The sequence below is a fragment of the Bactrocera neohumeralis genome, chromosome 5 (assembly GCF_024586455.1).
Source record: "Bactrocera neohumeralis isolate Rockhampton chromosome 5, APGP_CSIRO_Bneo_wtdbg2-racon-allhic-juicebox.fasta_v2, whole genome shotgun sequence".
NCBI classification, from domain to species: domain Eukaryota; kingdom Metazoa; phylum Arthropoda; class Insecta; order Diptera; family Tephritidae; genus Bactrocera; species Bactrocera neohumeralis.
Genome location: NC_065922.1, coordinates 41,828,520 through 41,854,215, shown reverse-complemented (window position 1 = coordinate 41,854,215; position 25,696 = coordinate 41,828,520). Strand labels below are relative to the sequence as shown.

The 25,696-nt window shown below is 36.9% G+C and overlaps 4 protein-coding genes across 4 annotated transcripts in view; all 4 read right to left on the bottom strand.

Annotated features, from left to right (window-relative positions):
- Nucleotides 1–25,696, bottom strand: part of LOC126759960 (uncharacterized) — a 410,786-nt gene that overhangs the window by 142,372 nt on the left and 242,718 nt on the right. The gene's annotated exons all lie outside the window — the stretch shown is intronic.
- On the bottom strand, nt 2,638–12,778 carry LOC126758437 (pickpocket protein 28-like). Its single transcript, XM_050472698.1, has 3 exons — nt 12,636–12,778; nt 3,047–3,846; nt 2,638–2,969 (listed from the first exon to the last, which is right to left on the bottom strand). The coding sequence occupies exons 1-3, from the start codon at nt 12,776–12,778 to the stop codon at nt 2,638–2,640; spliced, it is 1,275 nt and encodes a 424-aa protein (XP_050328655.1).
- On the bottom strand, nt 12,964–17,781 carry LOC126759984 (pickpocket protein 28-like). The gene is made up of 5 exons (XM_050475291.1): nt 17,595–17,781; nt 14,879–14,987; nt 14,461–14,609; nt 13,614–14,401; nt 12,964–13,544 (listed from the first exon to the last, which is right to left on the bottom strand). The coding sequence occupies exons 2-5, from the start codon at nt 14,966–14,968 to the stop codon at nt 13,198–13,200; spliced, it is 1,374 nt and encodes a 457-aa protein (XP_050331248.1). The 5' UTR covers nt 14,969–14,987; nt 17,595–17,781; the 3' UTR covers nt 12,964–13,197.
- Nucleotides 23,112–25,666, bottom strand: LOC126759970 (uncharacterized). The gene is made up of 3 exons (XM_050475268.1): nt 25,312–25,666; nt 24,670–25,256; nt 23,112–24,616 (listed from the first exon to the last, which is right to left on the bottom strand). The coding sequence occupies exons 1-3, from the start codon at nt 25,408–25,410 to the stop codon at nt 23,272–23,274; spliced, it is 2,031 nt and encodes a 676-aa protein (XP_050331225.1). The 5' UTR covers nt 25,411–25,666; the 3' UTR covers nt 23,112–23,271.

Below are 25,696 nucleotides of genomic sequence, written 5' to 3'. Positions count from 1 at the left end.
ACGATTGCCAGCCATAATTTGTAGAGTTTTCAAACTCATTATTGAAGGAAATATGTTTCCTAGAAACAACTTTTAAGAACGGGACCACAGTATGCAGGGCTAAATGGAGTAGCTAATTGATAAAAAAGTACCGTTTCATTTGTCTGTTATTTTATACACTTTTATAGAAAATAAGGTACTTCCAAAACTTTAGATAATGGTTAATAATTGTACGTTTTCAAAACTACACAAAATTGTAGAAAATGTAGAAAATGCGTTTTAATCAACGAGTTCTGTATCTAATTTTCGATTGCTTTACATTATAATAATGATATATTATGTTGTCTATTCATAGCCTTCACTTTGCATATGTTGAGGAAAATGTGCGTAAAATTCTCAAGGAACTTTTTTATATCCAAGGAATTTCGTTTTGAAAGAAAACTCGAAATGCGATAACTTACGGAATGATATAGTTATTAAGTTAATACTCTAGATTTAAAACATTGAATTTCCCGGCAAGCTGAAATTGTAATAAAATTTTATATTATGAAGCTATCACCCCTTAGCACCACAATACGCTTTTTCTATATAAATACATTTGAAATCGGTTCTAAAAAATCGATACGTTTTATTAAATATTTTCTCTGTACTCCAAAGTCAAACTCCAAGCAATTTTATATACACATTTACTCTATATAACTCATTTATATTCCGAAATACTCAGCATAAGGTTTGTTAGAAAAAACCCTAATAAGCCGTGTGTTCGAAATCCTGTATATACTAGGTCAAGTTTTTGTCAAATTTAATCTATTTTAGGCACGAAGATACAATGACATGACTGAAAGTATTGATGCGATTCAACCCTCTCTTGATACACAGAAGTACTATTATCAGGAAAGGATTCTCTCTAAATTTCAATTATACTTGTATATCTCACACATTGATATTTTCGGTAAAAAGCCAACTTTAGGCTGGGGTCATATTCGGTTTGGTTTGGCCAACTTTTGGTCATAAGCTGGCATATTCTAAAGGCATTCTTCAAGTCAAGTTTTATACTATTATATTAATTGCTTGCTGATTTGTGTACTAGAAAATGAGAGACTCAAATATAATTTAAAACTGTGCTATATGGGAATTAGGCGTGGTTGTAGTCCGATTTCACACATTTTTGCATGTGATATAGGAATGTGATAAGAATGCCATGAACTAAATTTTTTCCGGCTCCCGAAGGAACGAAGGAGTAATCTTCCGATTACATCCATTTTTACAGTGTTCATAGGAGGGCTAAAGAGATTTGTCCTGAGGGAATTTAGTTATTGTAGCTTATGTGGCTTAGCAGACATTTACATCAAACTAATTAGAAGGCGGGGCCACTCTCACTTTTTAAAATTGTTAGCCCACAGCCCCTTGCTACTGCGATGTACCAAATTACAGTTCGTGACCTTAGTATAGCGCTTAGTTATGGTAGCTTATACGTTTTCGACAGTAGTGCGATTACACCTATCTACGAACTCGGCCTTACTTTTTAGCCAAATAACATGTGTACTAAGTTTGATCAAGATAGCTTAATTTTTACTCAAATTATATCTGGCACGGACGGACAGACAGACAGTCACCCGGATTTCAACTCGTCCCGTCATGCTCATTATTTATATGTATAATCTTATATGAATTTCGCGGTGGGATCACACACTCTTAAGGAGCTGCTCCGCACAGAAGAGAAAACGGAGAGAGAACAGCACTGGCAGTAGGTATGCGCAATGCAAAGCTGCTTTTAGGGGGGTACAACCTCTCCAGGTTCAAAGGTAATTAACCTCTCCCGTGACAAATTCCGCCTCCTCCTCGCGATCTACACAGGGCACTGCAAGCTCAGGAAGCACTTGTCCAACATGGGCATAGCTTCCTGCGCTAAATGCGGGCTCTGCGACCTGGAACAGGAAATACCAGCACACCTAATTCTGGATTGTACAGCAATTTGCAGAAGAAGGCTTAAGGCCATGGGTTCCATGTATAGTACATTGACAGGGATCACGTCACCTCAGTAGCGCCAGGCAAACTCCTGGAACTATTCAGACTGCTGGAACTTGGTGAAGACATGTGATATAGGAGAGGGCACAATAGCACATTACCTCGTTAATAATCAATCTATGTACTTCGTTTCGTTTTAGGTGATACATACAAAAGTTAGGTGAATAAAACTATTACCATATACTTTATAGCAACATTTTGCAAGAGTAAAATAATTTACCGACCAGCTGTCCAATAAGATATATAGTACATCAGTTTTATTCGACTTTTTTTTATAAAAGAGTCGAAATGCTCGAACGACTCGAAGGATGGACCATCTGAGACGCAGCCACGGCTTACATTTGAAAGAGATAATTTTCAAAATATAAATAGCAAAGAATGTTCTTTTGAATGGCGATAAACATTCCGCATTAAATTTGAAGTTTCTGTGTTTTTTTCTTTAAAAAAGTAGGAAACCTCGAAATGGATCACCCTTAATAAAAAGAAATTAGCATGAATGCTTGTTATGTGCTGGTGTATGTATTTATATTTTTATATATGTATGTATGTATGTGCAATAATATAACATAAAATAACATTTTGTTAATAACATATATTTTAAAATACCCAACATTTTTTTTACTTTTACTTTCAAGGGGTATATTCCATGCCAGGCCTCCATAGGCTGCTGGAATATTGTGAAACTTTCTGCTTTGAAACTAGAAAAATATCTTTCCGACTTTCAGTTATATTAGCTTCGTAACTCGGCAGTTTCCTTTGCTCAATTAAACCTGCCTTATCCGTGACCTCTGCATCCAACAATGTCAATTTGTTCAATCGCTTCTTATTTCTAAGCATTTTTCGTTTCGTCCAAGCTGTCGCAATAATTATTCGAGCGGGTTTCAAAACAAAGTAGTATATGACTTCAGCCAAGGATATGAAACTAAAGCCAAAGAACAGTCCAATAATACCGCCAACACTTGCTGTGAAGTGAAACACAAACAGAAAAGAAATTAATTTTTTGTTTATAACACTCAAGACGTTTAGGTTATAAAATTACATAAAAAATCCGTTATTCCAATATATTCATTTTGCTTGTTGCTTCGGTACCAGCTCTCTTTGAAATAAATATTTACGACGGCAATATTTTTTTCCATATAATTACTACTCATATTCTTACTAAATTGGTTTGAGCTTTGGAATCGCGCATGTGCTAGTGGTGTGTGGAAGAAGTCCGGCAGGTATGAGAGATCATAGCAACTGGACCAACAGATTTCCGGACAACCGTTGCCATTCTTAGCCAGCATGGATTGCTGCTGAACACGATTGACGCACGATAACTCATAAATGCTGCATACGGTTTGGTTAGCAAAAACCAGAGGCGCATAATGAGTGACGCACCCACAATAGGCCAGTAACATATTCATAAAGCATTCTACCTCACAATTCCGTTGCGTATACACCTTGTAACTCTTTAAATTATATTCATCCTCAAAAAAACATGCGCGATTTTTCTTATTCATGGAACGCAAATGCTTTTGCGATTCGGTTTTAACCGCTTTAATTCGCACTTTCGTTTCTCGTCCGGGTGACAGCAATAAACCGATCTCACGCATATCGGGCAACTCAAGCGGATTGTGTAGTAACATTTTGAAGCCGACACTGTTCTCAGAAGAGCAATAATAGTAGTCTGGTTCAGCATCCAAAGTTACCGATAATCCCAAAGATTCGCCTGTGCCAGCAGCAGGCATTGGAATATAACTTTCGGGTAAGTTTGCAGGATATCCTTTTTCGGGGGTCCAATCCACATAAACAGTGCCATTCGGTTTGACGTCCTCACAATTAGCGCACGGTAACGGTCTAAATGAAATATGCACTTGAAATCTTAGAAAATTCAGAAATGTGTAAATGAATATGTTTGTTTGGGACTTAACTTTTTCTGTAAGAACTTTGCATGTACCATATTAAAGACACAGCATAAGCCGCTGTCAGTTATGATGGCATGAAAAATGTCTTCGCAATTGTACTTTACTCCGCCAAAATAGCATCTGAGCAACATATCACTGCATGGTTGAGAGATCTATAGAAATTATTATTAGTAAACATATTTACGTCAATACATTTTTTATTAGCGGTAATAAATGTAGACAAATTTACACTTGCTTTTATAAAAAAATATCTAGCTTATGAATGAATAAAGTTTATAAGTGGTTTAAAAATGCAAAGTATTAAAGTATGAATGTCTTATTATGATATACTACTATGAGCAAAAAAAAGGTAAGATTTTCTTCATTATTTAAAAATTCTTAATTTGTTCAAAATCTATGTGGTGCCCCTCAAAGTAACACCCTTTGACCCCGATACAATTGTGCCAACGTTTTTTCCAATCCTCGAGACAGTTGTTAAAGTGAATTTCCGGAATAGCCATCAATGTGCTTAGCTATTCACGTTTAATGTCTGCAATACTATGTAAATCAGGCGAATAAGGCAGTTGCAGCACGATATTCGTTGAAAATTTGGCGAAAGACTCACGAAAAATCAATGCAGTATGCGACGGTGCATTATTGTGGTACAAAAACCAAGAGTTGTCGCCCAATTATTCCGGCCTCTTTTTATACTCCTCCAACCAGCTGCTGCAGAGTATTGTAGTTTTGTTCACCGAACGGTTGTTCGTATCACATAAGCCTAATCGATATTGATATGGGGTTATATACATATATATATATAAATGATCAGGGACGAGAAAAGTTGAAATCCGGTTGACTGTATGTCTGTCCGTCCGTCCGTCCGTACAAGCTGTAACTTGAGTAAAAATTGAGATATATTGACGAAACTTGGTATACAAGTTCCTTAGTACAAAAAAAATCGAGTTCGTAGATGAGCGTAATCGGACTACTGCCACGCCCACAAATCGCCGTTAACCGAAAACCTATAAAATACCATAACTAAGAACTAAATTAAGATATAAAACTGTAATTTGGCACAGGCGATCGCAGTAGCAAGGGGCACCTGTGAGGTAAAAATTGGACGATGGGCTGGCACGTGCCCCTTTTTTGGTGAAATCCCATATCTCGGCACCCGACCAACTGATTTCGACAAATTTTTTAACGTTTTATTCTCTTCGTATTCCTATGCCACGCTGTGAAAATGAGTGAAATCGGACAATAACCACGCCTACTTTCCATATAGCATAATCTCCAGTATACAATTCAAGAAGCAATTAATATAATGGGATTAAACTTTGCACGAATAATGCCTTTAGTGTATACCACCTTGTGACAGAAAATTGTTCAAATCCAACCAGAACTGTTCAAGACCCTATGTACCGAATATGTGGACCTCAGTATCTATAGTTGACTTTTGTTCGAAAATATCGGCCAATGTGTGAAATATGCAATAGGAATTCATACATAATCCTCTTCCTGCAGTAATAATTCTGTGTATCAACAATGGTGAAATCGGCTCAACACTTCCCTGATATGCCAAATATAAAAATTTTAGAAGTTCCTGGTGCTTTTATGCTGTATATATCGGCCAATATCTGAGTTATCTCAATGAAAATTTCGGCACATATTTTACTCATAACAGTATAACATTGTGCCCTAAATGTATACAATTGGGCGAAAACTTGACCTAGCCCCCATATAACCATTACCAGGATTTTGGAACATCCGGCTGATTTTGTATAATGACTATGTATAATGATTTTAGTTTTTCTAACAAATCTTATGCCAAATATGTATGTAGGTCAGTGTATAATTTATATATGGTGTATGTGTATATAAAATTGCTTAGATTCCGATCCTCTGGCTTTGATTCCTGCAAGTTGCAAGAGTATTAAATGTTCGGTTGCATCTGAACTTAGTCCGTTCTTACTTGTTTTAGTATCAGTTTGAGTTTTGTTTTAATTGTCAAGTTTCCGATAGCACCATTATGTGGCTCATTTTTACTGTGACTCACTGTATATATAGTATATAAGTAGATATACCAAAATTATGAGGACTACGACACGAGTTGAAACTCGGATGCCTATCTACGTCCATCCGTCTGTGCGTGCAAACGAGAACTTGACTAATCAACACGTTGCCCCTCCCACAAAAATTTCAAAAAGCCATAACTTAGCCACGAATTAAGACACAAAAGTATAATTAGTACAAAGCATAGAGCTTTTGAACAACTAATATAAGGATCTCAGTGCCTACGCTGATTTTTTATCGATAATATCTAAAATATCGCTCAATCTGTTCTATACCTAAGTCTTTCTTCATGGTAAAAATGGAAATACTTCTCCTAACTCTCATATACCCATTACATTTATGCATATTAAACTTTCGGTTAGGTTTATATGGCAAATATCGGTCAATGTGTAAGAGCATTTCGGAAATAAATTCAATAAATGTACGAAAATCTTTGTATAAAACTGGATAAAAAATAATGAGTGCCAAAAATATTTATGTAAAGTATATTCGTAATCTCATATCGCAATAAAATTATGAAAAACATATTTTCAGTTTTAGTTTAACATCCAGACCCCCTTGCTCTTGCCCAACTATAGTCACTTTATATTTGAATGTTTACATTTCAATTTGCAATTAATTTAATGGGATTAAACTTTTTTTGCACGAATAATGCTTTATTTGAAACGTTAGATTGGTTCATGACATTTACTTTTTGAAGATAATTTCATTTAAAATTGTCCATTCAAATCCAACAAGAACTGTTCAATACCCTATGAACTTCGGAAATGTCTTCCAAAGTGGAATAGTATCTGGCTTATAGTTGACTTTTGTTCGAAAATATCTGCCAATGTGTGAAATATGCATAGGAATTCATACCAATCCTCTTCCGAAAAATGCAGTAATAATTTGTGTATTTTTCCAAAATGGGTGAAATATGGAAGAACTGAACTTTTCTGTTTCAACAAGATCAATCTGATTCTATGGCCATTTTAGGGTCGGAGAACAATTCATTGATGCTAAAATCATGCGATTTAATACTTCTCAAGTTCTAAAACTCTCACATACCATTTCGGTTAGCTTTCGAATACGGAAAATACTGTCAATGGTAAGAGCATTTCGGAAATAAATTCAATGTAAAAAACTGGATAAATAATAACAGGTCAATTTGTGTTATATTTGGGTAAAAAAGTGGACATGTTTTCTCAGCTATGGTATTTTTTAACATTAAATATAAACGAAATCGCCATTTACCGTGGTCGAGACCCCAAAAATTGTTTTGCGAAACTCCCAAAATGGGAGAGTATAAAATAGCTTTGAACTTGTTTTACTTCTTTCATAGTTCTTTCTAGCCACGTTGTTTGGTATATGCTTGATTTTGATAAATTAATTTGAATGACAGCTATATACTGTAAAGGTCCCATTTGAGAAACATATTTGGATAATAATCTATGCCAAATTATTCAAAGATAATTTGTCAAATAAAAGAAGTTTTTAAAACAAAGACTTCATTTTGATCGATCAGCTTATGCCACAGCTATGTGATATAGTGGTCCAATATCGGCGTTTCTGGCAAATAAGCAGCTCCTTGGAGAGAAAAGAACGTATACAAATTTGCATATCGATATTGCACAAACTGAGGGACTAATTCACGTATATAAAGAGGGACGGACAGACTGGCAATGCCAAATCGGCTCAGCACGTCATTTATTCACACACATATGTGGTGTATGCTTAAATATGGTCTCCAACGTTTCTGGACTTATAAAAACATACAAAGTATTTTGATAGTACAGTCTTCACTTTGTGAAACTTGCAAGAATTCATAAATTTTTTAATAACTTAAGAAAAGCCCATAATCCTTTAGGCAAAGTTAGAACATCAAATAGTTTTCAATGCATTCAGAGTAGTCTAGTATAAAAGCAAGTGTGAAAAGATCTAGTGTTCGGTCTTTACTTCTTTTATGAAATGTCTCAAGTTGTTCCAATTGGGGATTGAGTTCGCCATTGTTGCATTCACTTTATGTTTACATATTAATTGCATCTTCACATATTCCGGGGAGTAGCTGAAAAGTATGAAGGAGTTAGTGTAATAAATGTACGAAAATCTTTGCAATAAATAGTACCACTTATATGATATATGTATAGTATATATCTATATACCTACACATATGTACTTATTTTCTACTTACATTGAGAACTGTTCAACCTTCTTTTTATAAACCTTGTTTAAGTTACAAATAGTTACTGCGGGGAATGGATCCGTGGTTATTCCAGTGGTCCTTGCATTTATGCTCACAATAACCGGTGTATATTTCCATTTTTCATACGCTTTATTCACGAAGAAAACTGCTCCAAAAACAACTAATATAAATGAAACTGCGAAAAATATTCTGAAATAAAAATACATAAATTTGTTTTGTAGTTTCATGCGAAAGTTCAACGAAGCATTTTGAACAAGATTTCTCCAGATTAATTCAAAATCAGTTTCGAGTCTTTAGGGAAAAGCTTCGACCTTTTAGGGATTTATTTGCCGTTATGATGGTTGTATGAGATTTATGTTTTAATTGTCCAATCTAGCCGATTCGAACAGGTGATCAATAAAAGCTAAACATCGCCTTAAAAATCGCTGGTTCGAAATTGCTTTTAAGCCCATAATTCTTGAGTGGAGTTGTTCAAAATGCTCCGTAGAATATTAGAAATTAAAGTATAAGACATATTTCCAGTTGTTTATGAAATATTATTAATGAATTGAAATTTTTTTGAAAGTCGAAATTGTGAATCGATTGAGGTAATTCTTGGTATTAGATTAATATAAGTCACGTAATCAGTTCAGCCTTATATCTTTTCATATCCAAAATATTATCTTAAATAAAAACATCTCAACCATTTAATATTAAGGGGTCAGTAGGGTAGTAGTTTTTTGACATTTTTTTCATAGAAATTTTTATTGTGCAATAGAAATGTTTTTACACATCATGAGGTATATCGTGGAATGTATAAACAAATTTTTTCGGAATTTTTTGATGACATCTGTCGGAGAAATGGCTGGGTGAATGAAATGTGTGAATTTTTTCGGAGATTATGTTATTGCCTTAAGCAGTAATCTATCTCAAATTTCGTGAAGATACCACGTCAAATGCAAAAGTTTTCCATACAAGCACTGAATTCCGATCGTTCGGTTTGTTTGACAACTATATGCTATAGTAAGCCGATCTGAACAAATTCTTCCAATATTGCATTATTTCTATGAACAATAACTCACACCAAATTTCGTAAAGATATATCTTTAAATGAGGAAGTTTTCCATACTAGCACTAGATTCCGATCATTTAGTTTGTATGGTTGCTATATGCTATAGTTAACCGATCTGAACAATTTTTTCGGAGATTACATTGCTGCCTTAGAAAATAATCCATACCAAATTTTGTGAAGATACCTTCTCAAATGCAAAAGTTTTCCATACAAGCACTTGACTCCGATCGTTCAGTTTATATGGCAGCTATATGTTATAGTGGTTCGATATCGGCAGTTCCGACAAATGAGCAGCTTCTTGAGGAGAAAATGACGTTTGCAAAATTTCAAAACGATATCTTAAAAACTGAGGGACTAGTTCGTATATATACAGACAGACAGACGGACATGGCTAAATCGACTCAGCTCAAGTATATACTTTATAGGGTCTCCGACGCTTCCTTTTGGGTTTTACAAACTTCGTGGCAAACTTAATAGGGACGATAGCCAGTCGTTTTGTGAACATTTAAAAAAAAATAAGCAAATCGGTTGAGTAGTTCCACCGGAATCATGTCCGCCAGTTTAAAAAAGTGTGTGTTTGTGAAAAACGCGTTTAAAGTTTGAGGTGTGCACTCCGAGCGCTCCGAACGTCGAGCGGTATTATTATTTTTGGGCCTTTTTCGAAACCTTCCAATGGTAAAGTGGGTTTCTACATTAATTCTAAAGGTATAAGGGAACAGAAAATTAAAAAAAAAACATTTTTTTTGAAAAAAGATTACCGTACTGACCCCCTAATAAATATATTAGATATTGACTAATATATGCGATTTAAAATAACGCTGAATGATAATGAAAATTTTAAAAATATTTAGGCCATTTTGATGCGAGTTACTGCTGATGGGATTGAAAAGGACATTTGGCATTAAGTAGGTGTGGGTATACTCTCATTTTTATGTTATTTACAAACTGTTGATTAAAATATGTTTAAATTTGTTTATGTAAAAGTTTATGGGTTACGAAATTGGTCTTAAAGTGGGCAGCACCAAAACCAAATCTCAGTATGTGATTTAATGTGAATTAACGTGTAATGAAGTGCTCTCGCTTTAATGCGAAAATTCATGTTTTATAAAGAATGTTTTTCGCGCATTTCGCTCAACTTATAGTCAACATAATCGGCCTACTGAGCGTACTTTTCCAAACACCATCACCCCCCTTGGGATCCAGCATTCATTATTGGATAATATTTGAACGGACAGACTACGTCCAGCGCGCAGTGAAGAAAATATAGCAGCCGTAGCTGAGAGTGTACACGAAGACCGAGAAAAGTCGCTTCGGCACCGTTCGCAGGAACTCGGACTGACGTACCAGGTTGTTCAATAAAGTCGCTAGGGGTCAAATCTGGTGATTACGGTGGATGCTCCAACAATTTGAACTTTAATTCATGGATTTTAGCCATTGTCAAAATGCTCTTGTGACAGGGTGCATTGCCCTGATGAAAAAGGATTTTTTTCTTCTGCAAACCGGGTCTTTTTTCACGAATTTTTTCCTTCAGCTGGTCCAAAAGTTGCAATAATATTAATTAATTAATTGTTTTACCAGTTTGCAAGTAATCCACAAACAAAATTCCTCTCGCATCCCAAAAAACTGATGCCATAAACTTCTTGGCCGGTTTCCGGACACGAATTCATTTCGAAGCCGAACAACCAGGTTCACAACACTCTTTAGCTTCTTGTTTTGATTCAGGATCATGGTGATAGACGCAAGTCTCATCCATAGTGATGAATCGATGCACAAAATCCACTTCATCTTTTCTAAAACGCTCCAAATGTTGCTGAGAAAGTCGCATTCGAATGTGTTTTTGTTCCACTGTTAGCGAATGCGGCACCCATTGTGCACACAGCTTTCTAAAACCCAAAATTTCACTTAAAATATGGCTCACACTGGCTAATGGAATATTAGAGCCTCTACTAAATTTCTCTCAGTCAATAGACTATCTTCCAAAACCATATCCTATATTTTGGCTATGATTTCTGGTGCTGATGCGCTTTTTGGACGTCCTTCACGTGGTTCGTCTTCAAGGCTTGTACGACATTTTTCTACTTTTCTAATTGTAGGTGAACAATCATTATACACTTTTAACATTCGATGATGAATTTCGTTTGGTGCTATACTTTCCAGATATAAGAATTTTATCACTGCACGATATTCAATTTTTCCATTGTAAAAGAATATTGTGACACGGCGACACTAAATGGCTTATAAGTCAAGAATGAATTGACAGATTGAAATGAAACTTCACATACGCTCATATGAACAAAAACAATCAAAATTTTGGGCTAGTAGCAAAGCCCTCTCATATCGAACGAAAAACTTATTATTGAACAACCTGGTATGGGGTGACTTAGCGCATTTTATGTCAATATCTTAAATTGAAAGTAAACAAAAAATACAGCTTGTGCAGAAATTGAAGCCGCTCGACCTTCCCAAGCGACATCGCTTGGCTCTAAGGGCTCTTGAAATGTTCCAACAAGATCCGACGTTTGCGAACCAAATTTTGTTTGCGCAATGAGGCCCATTTCTGTCACAATGGGTATGTAAATAAGCAAAATTGCCGCTTTTGGGACGAAGAGCAATCTGAAGAGATTCAAGAGCTGCCATTTCATCCAGAAAAAACAACGGTTTGGTGTGGTTTGTGGGCCAGTGGATAATGAGATTGGATCAGCCGGATTTATAACAGATGATATTGCAGAAGCGAATATTTCAGGCCCAACGAATATGACTTCTAGCGCAATGAAAAACGATGAGGAGTCTGAAGTAGAAATTATTCAACCGTCATCCAAAAATTCCTTTGCTATTTTAAATTCCTATTTAAATACGAATATTAATACAACTGACGGTCACTACAAAATACTCAACAGATTAGAATCTCTTTGCGCTGAAACAAACAAACAAAAATTATATGTTGAGCCAAAAATTACAGAATACATGTTTTATGTACGTAAAGAAACAACTTTATAAGAATTAAGTAAATAAAACAGTGTATACATATACATATTACAGCTTTTTGAAAAATTTAATGTTTTAATGAAAACTTCTAAACCTCGAAGTCTCTCTAACACGAAGTTATTTGTTGATTATGATGATTCGAGTTAGGAAAGTTCAATTGTATCATGAAAAGCAAGTGTATATATGCGACTGCGAGATGCTTCTAGCATAGCGCCAACGCAGCAGCTCCACAAAACAACTTGCTCTCAGTAAGAGTTAACTTTCCGCAATCGTGGGAGGGATTGTTATCAGCCGTCTCAACAAATTTGTGGCAGGCTCAAAGCGCTTTGCCGGGTTTTGAGAGTCTTTTCGATCAATACTTAGGAATAATTATGTATTACAAAGAACTGCCGTGAGCTAACCTAACCTTACTTTATTTTGAACTGCTGCTATTGAATGTACAATATTTTCTTACCTTTCACGTAGCAAAAGATTGCTATTGGCTATATATTTTAGCCCGTGTATTGTTGTATTATCGCAATAATCTTTACAGCTCTCAGCCACAGCCAACTTAATTTTCCTATATTTCTTTTTCAGCGAAACTTGATTTTTCTCCATTTCAATCGTCACTTTAGGAAGTTCCTTTGGTATTCACCTTGAATAAAGACTGCTGAGCGGTTCAAGTTTCAACTTGTCACTGTGCCATTCAATTTGAACTACATTTGTTTATATACTCATAATTTTAGACATTTAAAAGTTAATCATAGCAGAAAACATATATTGCTTACAGAAGAAGTCACAAAGTGGACAATATTAAAAGTGACTTAAGTGTAATACCCACACATATACAAATGTGCTGTAGGTGTTAATTACATAAATTAATAGCATTAGTTCCCACTGAAGTCGAAAATGAGTTAATATACATATCTAGTAAGTAATGTCATCGCATATTCAATAAGTTATTGGTCATTCCGATTGACCGCCTGTCATTAAAGCATATTTCATTGCCATGTCAACCTCTGTTCCACCTCACAAGTCTACGTCCTTATGTCCTGTTCCTTTTTCAAAGTGTCCGTTATACATTTAACGGCATTATTGCTTAAACGTTTATAACCAGCCCTTTGCTTGTTTGACTTATTAGCTTTGCCATAAATTGCACGTAAACGTAAGTATTTTCGCAAGCGTTTGTAACGTTGCACCGAAGACCACTGACGACACACGGTGGTCTTGTCGCATCTGATCAGCTTTTCCGCAATATCCGGCTTTCTTGAGTACTCGAACTGCAATAAAGTACGTATGGGGTGTATGATGGCATAGTACACCAACTCGACAATTGATATGAAGCTAAACCCCAAAAACAAACCCATTAGTCCACCAACTGCGGCTGCAAATGCATAAAAGGAATGGAAAAATTAAAAAATTTAAACAATATGTGGCTGATACGGGATCCTACACAAAAAATCGGTGGTTCCTATGAATTCCGTCTGTATGCTGCTGCGAAAGGAGTACTCCTTAAAATACATATTAACTACCGCAATATTCTTTCGCGCATAGGTCTTGTTGTATCGCTGCACGCGCTTATTTTCAATAAAGAATTCGTCACTCCATAACGGTATTGCAAAGACATCTACAAGGAAAGTCAAATCGTAGCAACTCGGCCAACAAGCGTCCAGACACGAACCGATCGTCGGATCTTTACGCAAACGCACCATTTCCACACAGTGCAAGGAGCGTATGTTGCAGATCGTCGAGTTCTTGTAGATCTTCGGCATATAGAAGCTTATGCAGCCACAGTGTTCTAAAAGCATTTTAGCAATGCATTCCATTTCACAATTGCGCTGGGTGTAATGTGCAAAGTAAAGTAGCTGTCGTTCATCATGGAACAGACAGCGTCTGTATTTGGTATCCACCGAGCGCAGCTTTTGTGTCGTTTCGGTCTTGTCAGGGCGTACACGAACCTTAGTCTCCTTGCCAGGCGCAATCAACACACCAGTCTCGTGCACGTTGGGCGACTCGTTCGGACTGTGCAGAGAGAGTTTGAAGCCCACACTATTTGTGGACGAGCAGTAATACTTGTCAGCCTCCACGTCGAGCGTGATGGAGAGGCCTAGCGACTCTCCGGTGCCCGCTATACGACGTGGGTAGTATTTATTTGGTAAATCAGGGGGATAACCCCGCTCGGCATACCAATCAATAGGCTCATAGTCACGTTCTGGTATGTTGCGCATGCTACGCGGTATGCTGTGAAAAATTACAAATTAATTATTTTGATGCAGCAAAAAATTATTCTTAAATCTCACTGTGATATGAACATAAATTTCGGATGCAGCATATTGAAAACACAGCACAGACCCTCATCGGTTATAATTGGTATGAAGTATTTAGAACAGTCGTATTCATTGGCTGCAAAACGACAAGCCACCATCATATCCTCACAGGGTTGCGAAATCTATGGTTACATTTGTCCGGATATTGTTTCAAATTTCATAAAACAAAATACATAAATATGTTATTTCTATCAAGAATAATAGAGACAAGATTGCGACACAACACGTCATCAATGAAACCGGCTACCAAAGTTTCGTAGTAATCAAAGACAAATTCTTATTCATGATCTCAGCTACAATTGCATTTTTCTGTCAAATACACTTAAAAAGGTGACGGGACGAGGATGTCGTAATCTCTATTTCTCTCATTCTTAATCTGTATGAAACTTACATTCATTATAATGCTTTCCAAATTACTCCAATTAGAGCTAATTGTAGATTGTTCCTCGTCGGATTCATTTTTACATAGCAACTTCAGCATAGCACGTTGTTTAGGATTTCTGTGGATAAATAAACAGCATAAGCCCAACTGTCAGAATTTCGCAGAATAATAAATTAATAACCAAAGAATTATACTCTTTCTCTAAAAAGAGTATATCATCTGATGATTTCCTAACTAACGGGTGATACAACCAGAGTTTCTTTTTCAAAAAGCCTTTTTTGACAGATCACGCGTGAGTCGTGTCAAGCTGTCATGTTATTTTTGTGCAATAATGTTTGGCATTTCATCATTGAAAAACTCACGCCTGAACAACATTTACAAATCGTTCAACTTTATTACGAAAATTTCCGATCTGTAAAAAATGAGTTTCGCGCGCTGCGCACAACTTATGGTCAACACAATCGGCCTACTGAGCGTACTTTTCGCAACACCGTCACCCATCTTCAGACCCAGCATACATTATTGGATAATATTCGACCGACTATTGGACGTGATAGGCAGTGAAGAAAATATAGCAACCGTAGCTGAGAGTGTACACGAAGACCTTGGGAGTCGATCCGGCACCGTTCGCAGCAATTCGCACTGAAGTATGGAACGACTTGGCCCATTTTACGTAGCATCTTAAATTTAAAGCGTACAAAATACAGCTTGTGCAAGAACTGAAGCTGCTCGAACTTCTCAAGCCATATCGCTTCGCTCTTTGGGCTCTTGAAAGGTTCTGAGAAGGTCCGATGTTTTCGAGCGAAATTTTGTTCAGCGTGAAGCCATTTCTGGCTCTATGGGTATGTAAACGAGCAAAATTGACGCATTTGGGACGAAGAGCAACCTGAAGAGATTCAAGAGCTGTTTTTCATCCAGAAAAAACAACGGTTTGGTGTGATTTGTGGGCCAGTGGAATCATAAGTCTATATTTCTTCAAAAATGATGCCGGTGAGAACGTAACCGTCAATGGCGACCTTTATCGCGTCATGATTATCAGATGTTTTATCCCTGAAATTGAAGCTTGTGATCTTGGCGACATTTGGTTTGGTTTCAACAAGACGGCACCACTTCCCACGATCATATCAGTCAAGGGATTTATTGAGAGAACACTTCAGTGAGCAGATAATTTCACGTTTTGGGCCGGTCGATTGGCCACCAAGATCTTGTGATATTACATCGTTAGACTTTTTCCTGTGGGGATATGTAACATCTACAGTCTATGCGGACAATCCCGCTTCTATTCAGGCCTTGGAGTAAAACATCACGCGTGTCATTCGCCAGTCACCAGTAGAAATGCTGGAACGAATCGAAAATGGGACTCAACGAATGGATCAACTGAGACTTAGCTGCGGCCAACATTTAAAGATATAATTAAAAAAAAAAGGTAGATCAAAAATAATGTTCTTTCGAATGACAATAAACATTCTCCATTGAATTGAAAGTTTCTGTGTTTTTTCTTAAAAAAAAGTAGGCACCTCGAAATGGATCAACCTTCAGAAGTCATGTAGAAAAAATAATGGAGATTAACTTCTTACGATACATTGAAGATAATATTGTAATAAATATATAATTGAGTGCTTAAAATATAAAAGAATTGTTATCGTTGAGACAAATATATTTTAGCATTGAAAATCAGACACAGAGTTCTTTTAAGATATTCTATAATACATTATTTTCCTCAAAGAGTCGACTTTATCAAATGTATGAAACCCTTGGCATATCCAAAATGTTAACAAGCGAAATCACACGGTTAACTTTCATCAAATTCAATCGCTGTTAAGCTGTGAGATATAGATAAGTAAGATCCAGTAATATCTTCAATCTCAAGTTCACTTCTTGACTTTAAATAATTTTATGAATACAGCTAAAATTTTTGGAAAAGAGAGAGAAAGAGAAAAGAGTATACCTGAGGTCCTCGTGTTTAATGAAAACATTTTTAGAATATTTTTGTATAACGACCTAAGGTCTATTGTGCTCTCTCCTTTATCACATACATATTCACAAAGGCCCTGCACTCTGATGAATTCTAGGAGCTTGCTGGTCGCTACTGAAATATCTATCCTTGATAGATACAAGGGTCTTGAGATTGCTGGCAATCTAGAATCAGGTGCTTAGTTTTCACAAAAAGCCATGTCCATGTTAGACAGGTGTTTCTTGAGCCTACAGTGCCCAGTATAGAGTGCAACAAGTAGATATAATTTGTATCTGGGAAGGTTAATCATGTCTTTAAACCTTGTAAACTTCCATTAGCAGCGTTGCATGGCGTATACCTTCCTCACTTACTGCCAGTAAGCGGACGAGTTCGGCGGCCAGTTCATATTCAGCTACCCATTTATGTCCCGCCACCCAAATAGAATGTACACGGTTAGTGACTGATAGACTGCTCAACCTTCATATGTACCCCTCCATTAATAGCGATTTAATTTCATAAGCTGATATATCTTTTTGAGTTTCTTGACCATCGCTGAGTTGCGTTAGGTATTAATCGCTTCACACTGACTTATAGCAAAGACCTCTGCTTGAAATATGTTCGAAAAACATCCTATGGGTATGGAGAATTTGGTATACGGTCCTGCAATACCTGTACCAAAACCTTCCCAACTTTTTAAGACGTGCCACTAGTTTTAAACATACCTACAATTTCTTTAACTGTCCATATTTTCTGATTTTACTCTTTACTCACTTATTTGCTTCGATCGCCTTCGATTTCAATGCCTGGTTCAAATTGCAAATGGTAACAGCTGGAAAAGGTATATTTGTAACGAAGTTCGGTTCGGGATTTATACCAACAATAACCGGTGTGGTAGCCCATTTTTCGTACACCTTTAATATGTAGAACGCTGATATAATGCAAACAACTATAACCGATATTATAAAGAACGAACTGAGCGAGAAAGAGATACATATGAATTAAAAATAAAGGGGGCTTGATAATCGTAATCGTGTACAAACCGCTCGGCCGGATGTAAAGACTGATTGTTGACATATTTCAAGCCATGTAAAGTGGTATTCTTACAAAACTCATCCGTGTTTGTGGCCAAAACGCGACGCAAAGTAACACATTTCTTTTGTGCCCTTCTCACACTTTCTGTAGATTTGGTTGCCCATTTCTTGGGACTCACACGGCAAACAAAATTCCTCAAACAACCCTCCATTGTGAGGGTTAAACGTTAACTAACTCTTTGAATTAATAAAAAACCTGTAATCCTTAACCAAGTTAGACACACCGGGCGGACATACATTGACGAATGTCCATACGTACGAGTGTCCTTTCCTTTCCTTTTGGAATATCGTATATTGAGCTATTTCATATTAGCATTCGCAAATGTCTGATAGTGAAATATTGTCAATTATATTAATGTGTTATTGTTTTGCGTATGTGTGTGCCGTAATTTTATTTCAAAGTAGTTTCATAGTAGTAACGTGCCAAATCCATCATTTTATACAAATGTAAATGTCGCGTCTACAACTTATATATAGATCTAATATACTAGTATCAAGTAAAAGTAAAAATTGCTCACGATTTAGCTTAACATCAAAATTTTGAAAGAAATGAGTTGATATCTGAGATTTCAACTATCATTGTAAGAGAACAATATAGATAATAATCCTCAGCAAATATATTTTTGATTCGAGGACGGGATTCTGGAAGAAAGCCGACTATTAAGACGCCCCAAAACATTAGGAAGCGTAAGACAGCGTTTAACAATAAGGATTTGCAAAGGTCAAACTGAAGCCGCACGAAAATTATAAATGCTCACAGCCATATATCTACAAAACGTTGAATAGACTTAACATTAAAGCCAGAAAAAAACCTTTCATACATAAACAACATAAAAACGATGAAATCGTATTTTTGCCCGACAAAGCCTCTTCTCATAATGCAAACGCCACATTGGAGTTATTGGTCAACAAAGCCTGAAGAAAAGAATCCGATAAACTTAGCACAATGCCGATTGATTAGGATTTTTTTGGAGTAATCTAAGCTTTAGTGTAATTTTAGAAGTCCCAAAATTTGCAGCGGTGTACAACGTGCCTGCTCAAGTAAAGGGTTTGTCCGGAAAGTAATAGGACTGAGTCGAATGTATTGAACCAATCGTTACAATTCTTTAAAAACTTTCAAAAGAGGCTCTGTTTGCGTCGATGCAGCGCCGCGAGCGCGATTTCCAAGCATTGAAAGCGTCATGGAAGGCATTCTCCAGAGTAGTAGCCTGTCTTCTCAAAATGCTTGGAAGATTGTCTCTTTGTCTCGGGATCATACTCAAAGATCCATTACTCGTCACCTGTGATAACGTTATTCAAAAATTGGGGGTCACTTTCACACATGTTCAAATTTTCTTGGCACACTTGCACCCGACGCAATTACTGGTCGTCAGTGAGCACTTTTGGGACCATCTTCACGCACACTTTGCGAATGTTCAAGTGCTCAGTCACAATGTCATAAACCACAGATTTTGATAACACGTCGCGCTAAAATGTTTGTCCTGACTCTCCATTGCTCGGAGACAACTGACCAGCCGCTCGTTCGTTAGCTATGAACGACCTCTACCGAATCTAGTCGGTGCGCGCACGCTCCGAAGTACAGTCACGTCGCAAGAAAATATAACTTTCCGGACAAACTCTGTATCTTGACTAAAGTAAGACGGTTGCCGACAATAGCCCATATTATGAAGTTCATTATTTTTTTTCGTTTTTAAAATATTATAATTATACTAGATGGATTAGCTTATATTTCTGTACATACTACATGAGTATGAAGAGCTTGACAAGCTGGCCGACAGGAGTAATGCTCGAAAATTCGACGAAAAAATGCGCCGACTAACAGAAGGTTTCAAGGCCGGAGCATACTCTTGCAGAACCCCCAGAGGTGACCTAGTGACTGATGCCCTGAGCTTACTAAAATTATGGAGGGAACACTTCTCCAGCCTGCTGAATGGCAGTGAATGCATAACGCCAGGAGAAGGCGAAACCGATTCCCCAACCGATGACGATGGAGCAGACGTTCCATTGCCCCACCATGAAGAAGTTTGAATAGCAATCAGCCGCCTGAAGAACAAGAAAGATGAATTGCGGGCCGAGCTATTCAAACACGGCGGCGAAGAACTGATAAGGAGCATGCATCAGTTTCTTTGTAAAATATGGTCGGACGAAAGCATGCCAAACGATTGGAATTTAAGTGTGCTCTGCCCAATCCACAAAAAGGGAGATCCCGCAATCTGCGGCAACTACTGTGGGATAAGCCTCCTTAACATCGCCTTTAAGGTTCTATCGAGCGTATTGTGTGAAAGATTAAAGCCCACCATCAACAAACTGATTGGACCGTATCAGTGTGGCTTCAGACCTGGAAAATCAACAACTGACCAGATATTCACCATGCGCCAAATCTTGGAAAAGACCCGTGGAAGGAGAATCGACAGTCACCACCACTTCGTCGTTTTCAAAGCTGCTTTCGACAGCACGAAAAGGTGCTGCCTGGTATCCCCGCAAAACTAAAACTGTGTAAACTGACGTTGAGCAACACTAAAAGCTCCGTCAGGATCGGGATGGACCTCTCCGAGCCGTTCGATACCAAACGAGGTTTCAGACAAGGCGACTCCCTTTCGTGTGACTTCTACAACCTTTTTCTGGAGCAAATAATTCGAGCTTCTGAAATAAATCGAGGAGGTACAATCTTCTATAAGATGACGTGTGCTGATGACACTGATATTATTGGCCTTAACCACCGCGCTGTTAGTTCTGCTTTCTCCAGAATGGATAAAGCAGCGAAACAAATGGGTCTGGTGGTGAACGAGGGCAAGATGAAATAACAAACAGTCGTCGCACTCGCGACGAGGCACCCACGTCACTGTTGACAGTCATAACTTCGAAGATGTAGATTATTTCGTCTATTTAGTAACCAGCATCAACAACAACGTCAGCCTCGAAATCCAACGCAGGATATCTCTATCTCTCTATCTCTCACCTATTGGCAGGTGCTTCTTCGGACTGTGTAGGCAATTGAGAAGTAAAGTTCTCTCTCGACGAACAAGAACCAAACTCTATAAGTCACTCATTATCCCCGTCCTGCTTTATGGTGCAGAGTCTTGGACGATGACATCATTTGATGAGTCGACGTTGCGAGTTTTCGGAGAAAAGTTCTGCGAAAGATTTATGGCCCTTTGCGCGTTGGCCACGGCGAATATCGCATTCGATGGAACGATGAGCTGTATGAGATATATGACGACATTGACATAGTTCAGCGAATTAAAAGACAGCGGCTACGCTGGCTAGGTCATGTTGTCCGAATGGACGAAAACACTCCAGCTCTGAAAGTATTCGACACAGTACCCACCAGGGAAAGCAGAGGAAGAGGAAGACCTCCACTCCGTTGGAAAGACCAGGGGGAGAAGACCAGGCTTCGCTTGGAATCTCCAATTGGTGCCATCTTGCGAAAAGAAGAAACGACTGGCGCGCTGTTGTTAACTCGGCTATAATCGCGTAAGCGGTGTCTACGCCAGTAAAGAAGAAGAAGAAAGGTTACAAAATATTAATATTTTCATAGCTAACTGTGGATCTTTCTAGAAATTCCAACAACTGTGTAGATCTTTTTTTACTTTCCCTTAACACTTTTTAATTTCTTAAGGCATGAATTAAGCCAAAGTACTTATCCGTATTCGTATCTCACGATAAGATATGCAGTACAAATATGGGTAACCAAGTCAGGAAAGGAAACTTCAATTCTAAAAGTCAGTTGATGTTGATGGTGTCCCGGACGTGGTTCGTCGTCAACGGGTTCTCGATCCTCTTTGAATAATTTGCACCAAGTCTTACTATTTTTTGCCCACAGTAGTATGTAATCGTTTCTCCATTTCTTATTCAAAGACTACTTGCTGGATAGTTATCGCTGAAGTTATAGAAAAATAATTAATACACTTTATTTCCAAGTACCTTTTGAATACCTAGTTTCTATTAGGAGGGATACACATTGAGGCAATTCCTGGGTAAACTGATAAATTATTATATACTTCTATATTTTTTTAAGGCCAAAGTTCAAACAGTGTAAATAAATAGGATTCAAAACAACGAAGCTGCGAAGTATTAACACCGAAAAGAACTTCGAACAGATCATTGAAAAGATTTCGCAATAATATGGTATAGTGCCGGTTTATAGCGTGAGGTGTCCACATTGCTCGTTTGTGAGTTGAAATCCTAGCCGAAGCAAACGCTAAATTAGCATATTCTTTATAAAAAAAAACGGTCGGCTCTAAGCTAATAATGACAAAAAGAATGTTTAGGACTTACAAATAACATTAGAATTCTACTGTAGTGACTAAGTAAATTAATTGCAGATACAATTAGCAAATATTTTTCAATATTTTCATCTAACAGGCGCTTACAAATTATATGTTCGTGTGCAGACATATAAATGTATACATATCTGTATATACATTCATTAGTCATTGAGTATTTATGGAATTTAGTAATAATGGAGTAGCGATATTTACATAAATTTCTATAAAGAGTGTAGCTTTATTATTTTTTTCCTTTTTCCGCAGTGTTAATGAACTCTACCATGCAAATTCGTGAATCGCTTTATTTAACACTGAAATACATAGCACCCAATTTTTGAAATGTTGTAACGCAAAAGGCTGCTAGCATTATTTTGAAAGTAGCTTATTTCCGTTTCCCATTAAACACCTTCGCAAGGGAACACCTTCGTTTGTGAGCCGCATTTTGATAAACAGCTTTTAATATCTTTTTTATGCAATAAATGGTAATCGATATTAAATATACTATATACATATGTGTATGTATATATACATATATCAAAGGCAACAGAAAAGAAGTATTTCGTCACCTGAAATGCAAAATAACGTATCATCAAAAAATTCGAAATTGAGTGTCTTATTGATTATGATTCACTACTTCAAATTACATACATAATATTACATATGTCCAACATTTTCAGGTTCTGCGATCAGATATAAACCAATTTTAAGCAATATTAATTTTTTTTTTCACTCATGTTCCATTTTATTTCGTATTTCATTCATGCCACTGTAAATTTCCGAAAATGTTGTTACGTTATTTTGCATTTCAGGTGACGATTTATTACAGTCGCTATTACAACAACAGCATGAATATACCTATAATAATTACTGTCTTGGTACATTTCGATGCTTTTTATTACATCCGTATGCAAATTTTATAGAATATAAAATTAAGTAACTGAACTTTGTCATTCATTTATTTGAAAAACTATTATAAATGACATTTTTTCTTAAACCTTAACTAAGGATTTTTTTTTCGAATTTTATCGAACGAGTATGTGAATAAAGTATTTTTGCTTTTTTTCGCCAAATCAAAAATTCCTAGTGCACTTAATTATTTTTGAACTGAAAGAAGTCAACTTTCAGGTCTAGTAGTGACGTGCCCTCCTGCGGCGCGTTATCGTCTTTAATAGTTAATGCTTCCACAGCATTGTCGCTCACATGATCATATTGCTGCACCAGCGTTGAGGTTACGGTTGATTGTACAACTGATCGCGGTGGATGCAGTAGATTGGCATCTACCAATTTCGTTATACCATCATGCACCAAGTCACCTACAGCACGCAGAAGGCTTTCCTCAGAGGGTGGTAACAACTTACCACCAGCTGATAAATTTAATTTTTGCGCTGCTTCATCTGTTAGGGTATCATCCAAACTGATTGCTGTGTAATCTAAGCTGGGAGTGCTTACAGTAACCACCGGCTGTATGACCTGATGTCGTTTGCTCTCATCTCCGTTTGAACCGTTATGCTCTGCTTCTATAAAGGGGACCTCACTGTCTATAGCAGACATATCGAGCGCATACTGACCCTCCGGTATGCCTAACAACCGGGCTGTTCGCGCACTAACGAAATGCAAACCCGAAGTATTACGTATAAGTCGGGTGCTCCGCAACTGTAATTGCTCCACCAAATCATTTAGTTCATTTAGAAAGAGATCAGCACGTTGATCTTCATTGAGTAAAGGTTTCTGCAATTTCGAAATAAGATATCGGAAAATAGTCATGTCTTCGTTGGTATTGTCTGTGACAATTTCGACATTTTGTTGTTGCTCCAATGGGTTCTCAGCAATTTTTGCTAACATATGGTCAGGATGTTGCATGAAGTGACGATTTAAGCGACGGCCCAAAAATATTTTTCCACATTTGGGGCAAATCGCTTCCGGTGGTACTCGGCGATTGTTTGTTAAAACACTTGTTTCAGATGTTTTTACAGTCAAATTGTGTTCTTCGGGGGATGTTGGAAGGGGTTTTACTTTGCATTGAAAATCCTTATCTTTTGATTCACTAATTATATTTTTTACATTATCAGTTTCCAAATATGAGGCTTGGTTAACAAGTCGTGGAGTCGTTAAAGATTTAACCACGCGTCCGGACCGTGTACGCGTAAATGGCTGCTGAAAATTAGTCTCAGGTTTACTTGTCTCCCGTTGTTTGACAATGGGATCGATTTTCAGTCTTTTAAACACACCTTCTGATTGCTGATTATCCTCATTTACTAAAGAATGCTTTTTTGGTCGACCTATTTTAGCTTTTGCAGAAAAGATTTTGCTCCTGGCGGATGTTGGGTGAGTCAAAGTTTGATTAATTTGTAGATTTAAATCTTCGGGACCTAGAAGTCGGTACAAAATTTGATGATTGCTCCCTGCTCGGATGCGCCTTATTTCATTTTTATCCCTAATAAAAAATAATTTTAATTAAATCTTTGATTATATGTATGACTTAATTACCTATCAATCATGATACAATCGGGTTTTGCTGATTTGTGTATATTATATGCAAAAGTTAGAAGGTTATTAGAAGGTGTACTATTATTAGAGAATTTTGCCTCAGTCAAGCTGGTTGCTTCAACATGGTTTAATTTGTAGCCAGTGGACTCCTCGGTAGACGAGACGCCTTCAAAATCAACCCGTGATATAATCTTCCCCTTGGGACATTTTGTCGTCAATATAACATTCGTCACATCGATAGCATAATTTTGTGGTGGAAGTTTACTGATAGCTCCCGATGCATTGGCGATTTTTTTATATATACCAGGAACCATGAATGGTGCATTAACAGGTTGTAGTTCATTTTGATTAACTGAGAACAGTGAAAGTTCCTCTTCTGGCAAGGATTGAGAGTCCGTGGATACAAGAAAATCATAGTTAGAGTAAGCTGGCAAAAAATTCGAAGCTTGTTCCTCATTTATAATTTGTTTGCCATTGACGTAGGGACCTTCTTCGTTTCCATTATTTGGTTTTGTCGTTGATTCAACATGTTCATTGAGTGCTTTTAGCGCTGGTATTGCTGTATCTCGTGTTGATGTTTCTAAACCCTATAGAAATTAAATCAATTAATTAATATGTTTGTTGTGTTATTTCACATTCAACCTCATTATTTTTAAGAAGCTCCTCGAATTCCTCAAATATATTATTTACTTCTTCACCGGTTTTTACCATACCTTTGGTGTCACTAGTAATATTATTCATAATATAATCAGTTTACAAAATACCTCGTTTCCGATATACAATTATAGCAGCTTTTGTTTTGTTCGATCCATGGAGGTAAACAAAAATATGCTTCTTCTACATGAATGATAACAGAAGTGTTGCCACTTTATATACGAAAACATTTCGTTTTAACATCACCCAGTTTTCATTTACTGTAATCTCATTTAATATTGTTACGCACCGACTTTTTCGTTCTAGTTTGAGTTGTGATATTTCAATTACAATGCCATCAATTTATTTTGAAGGAAACTGAAAGAAATAGAAG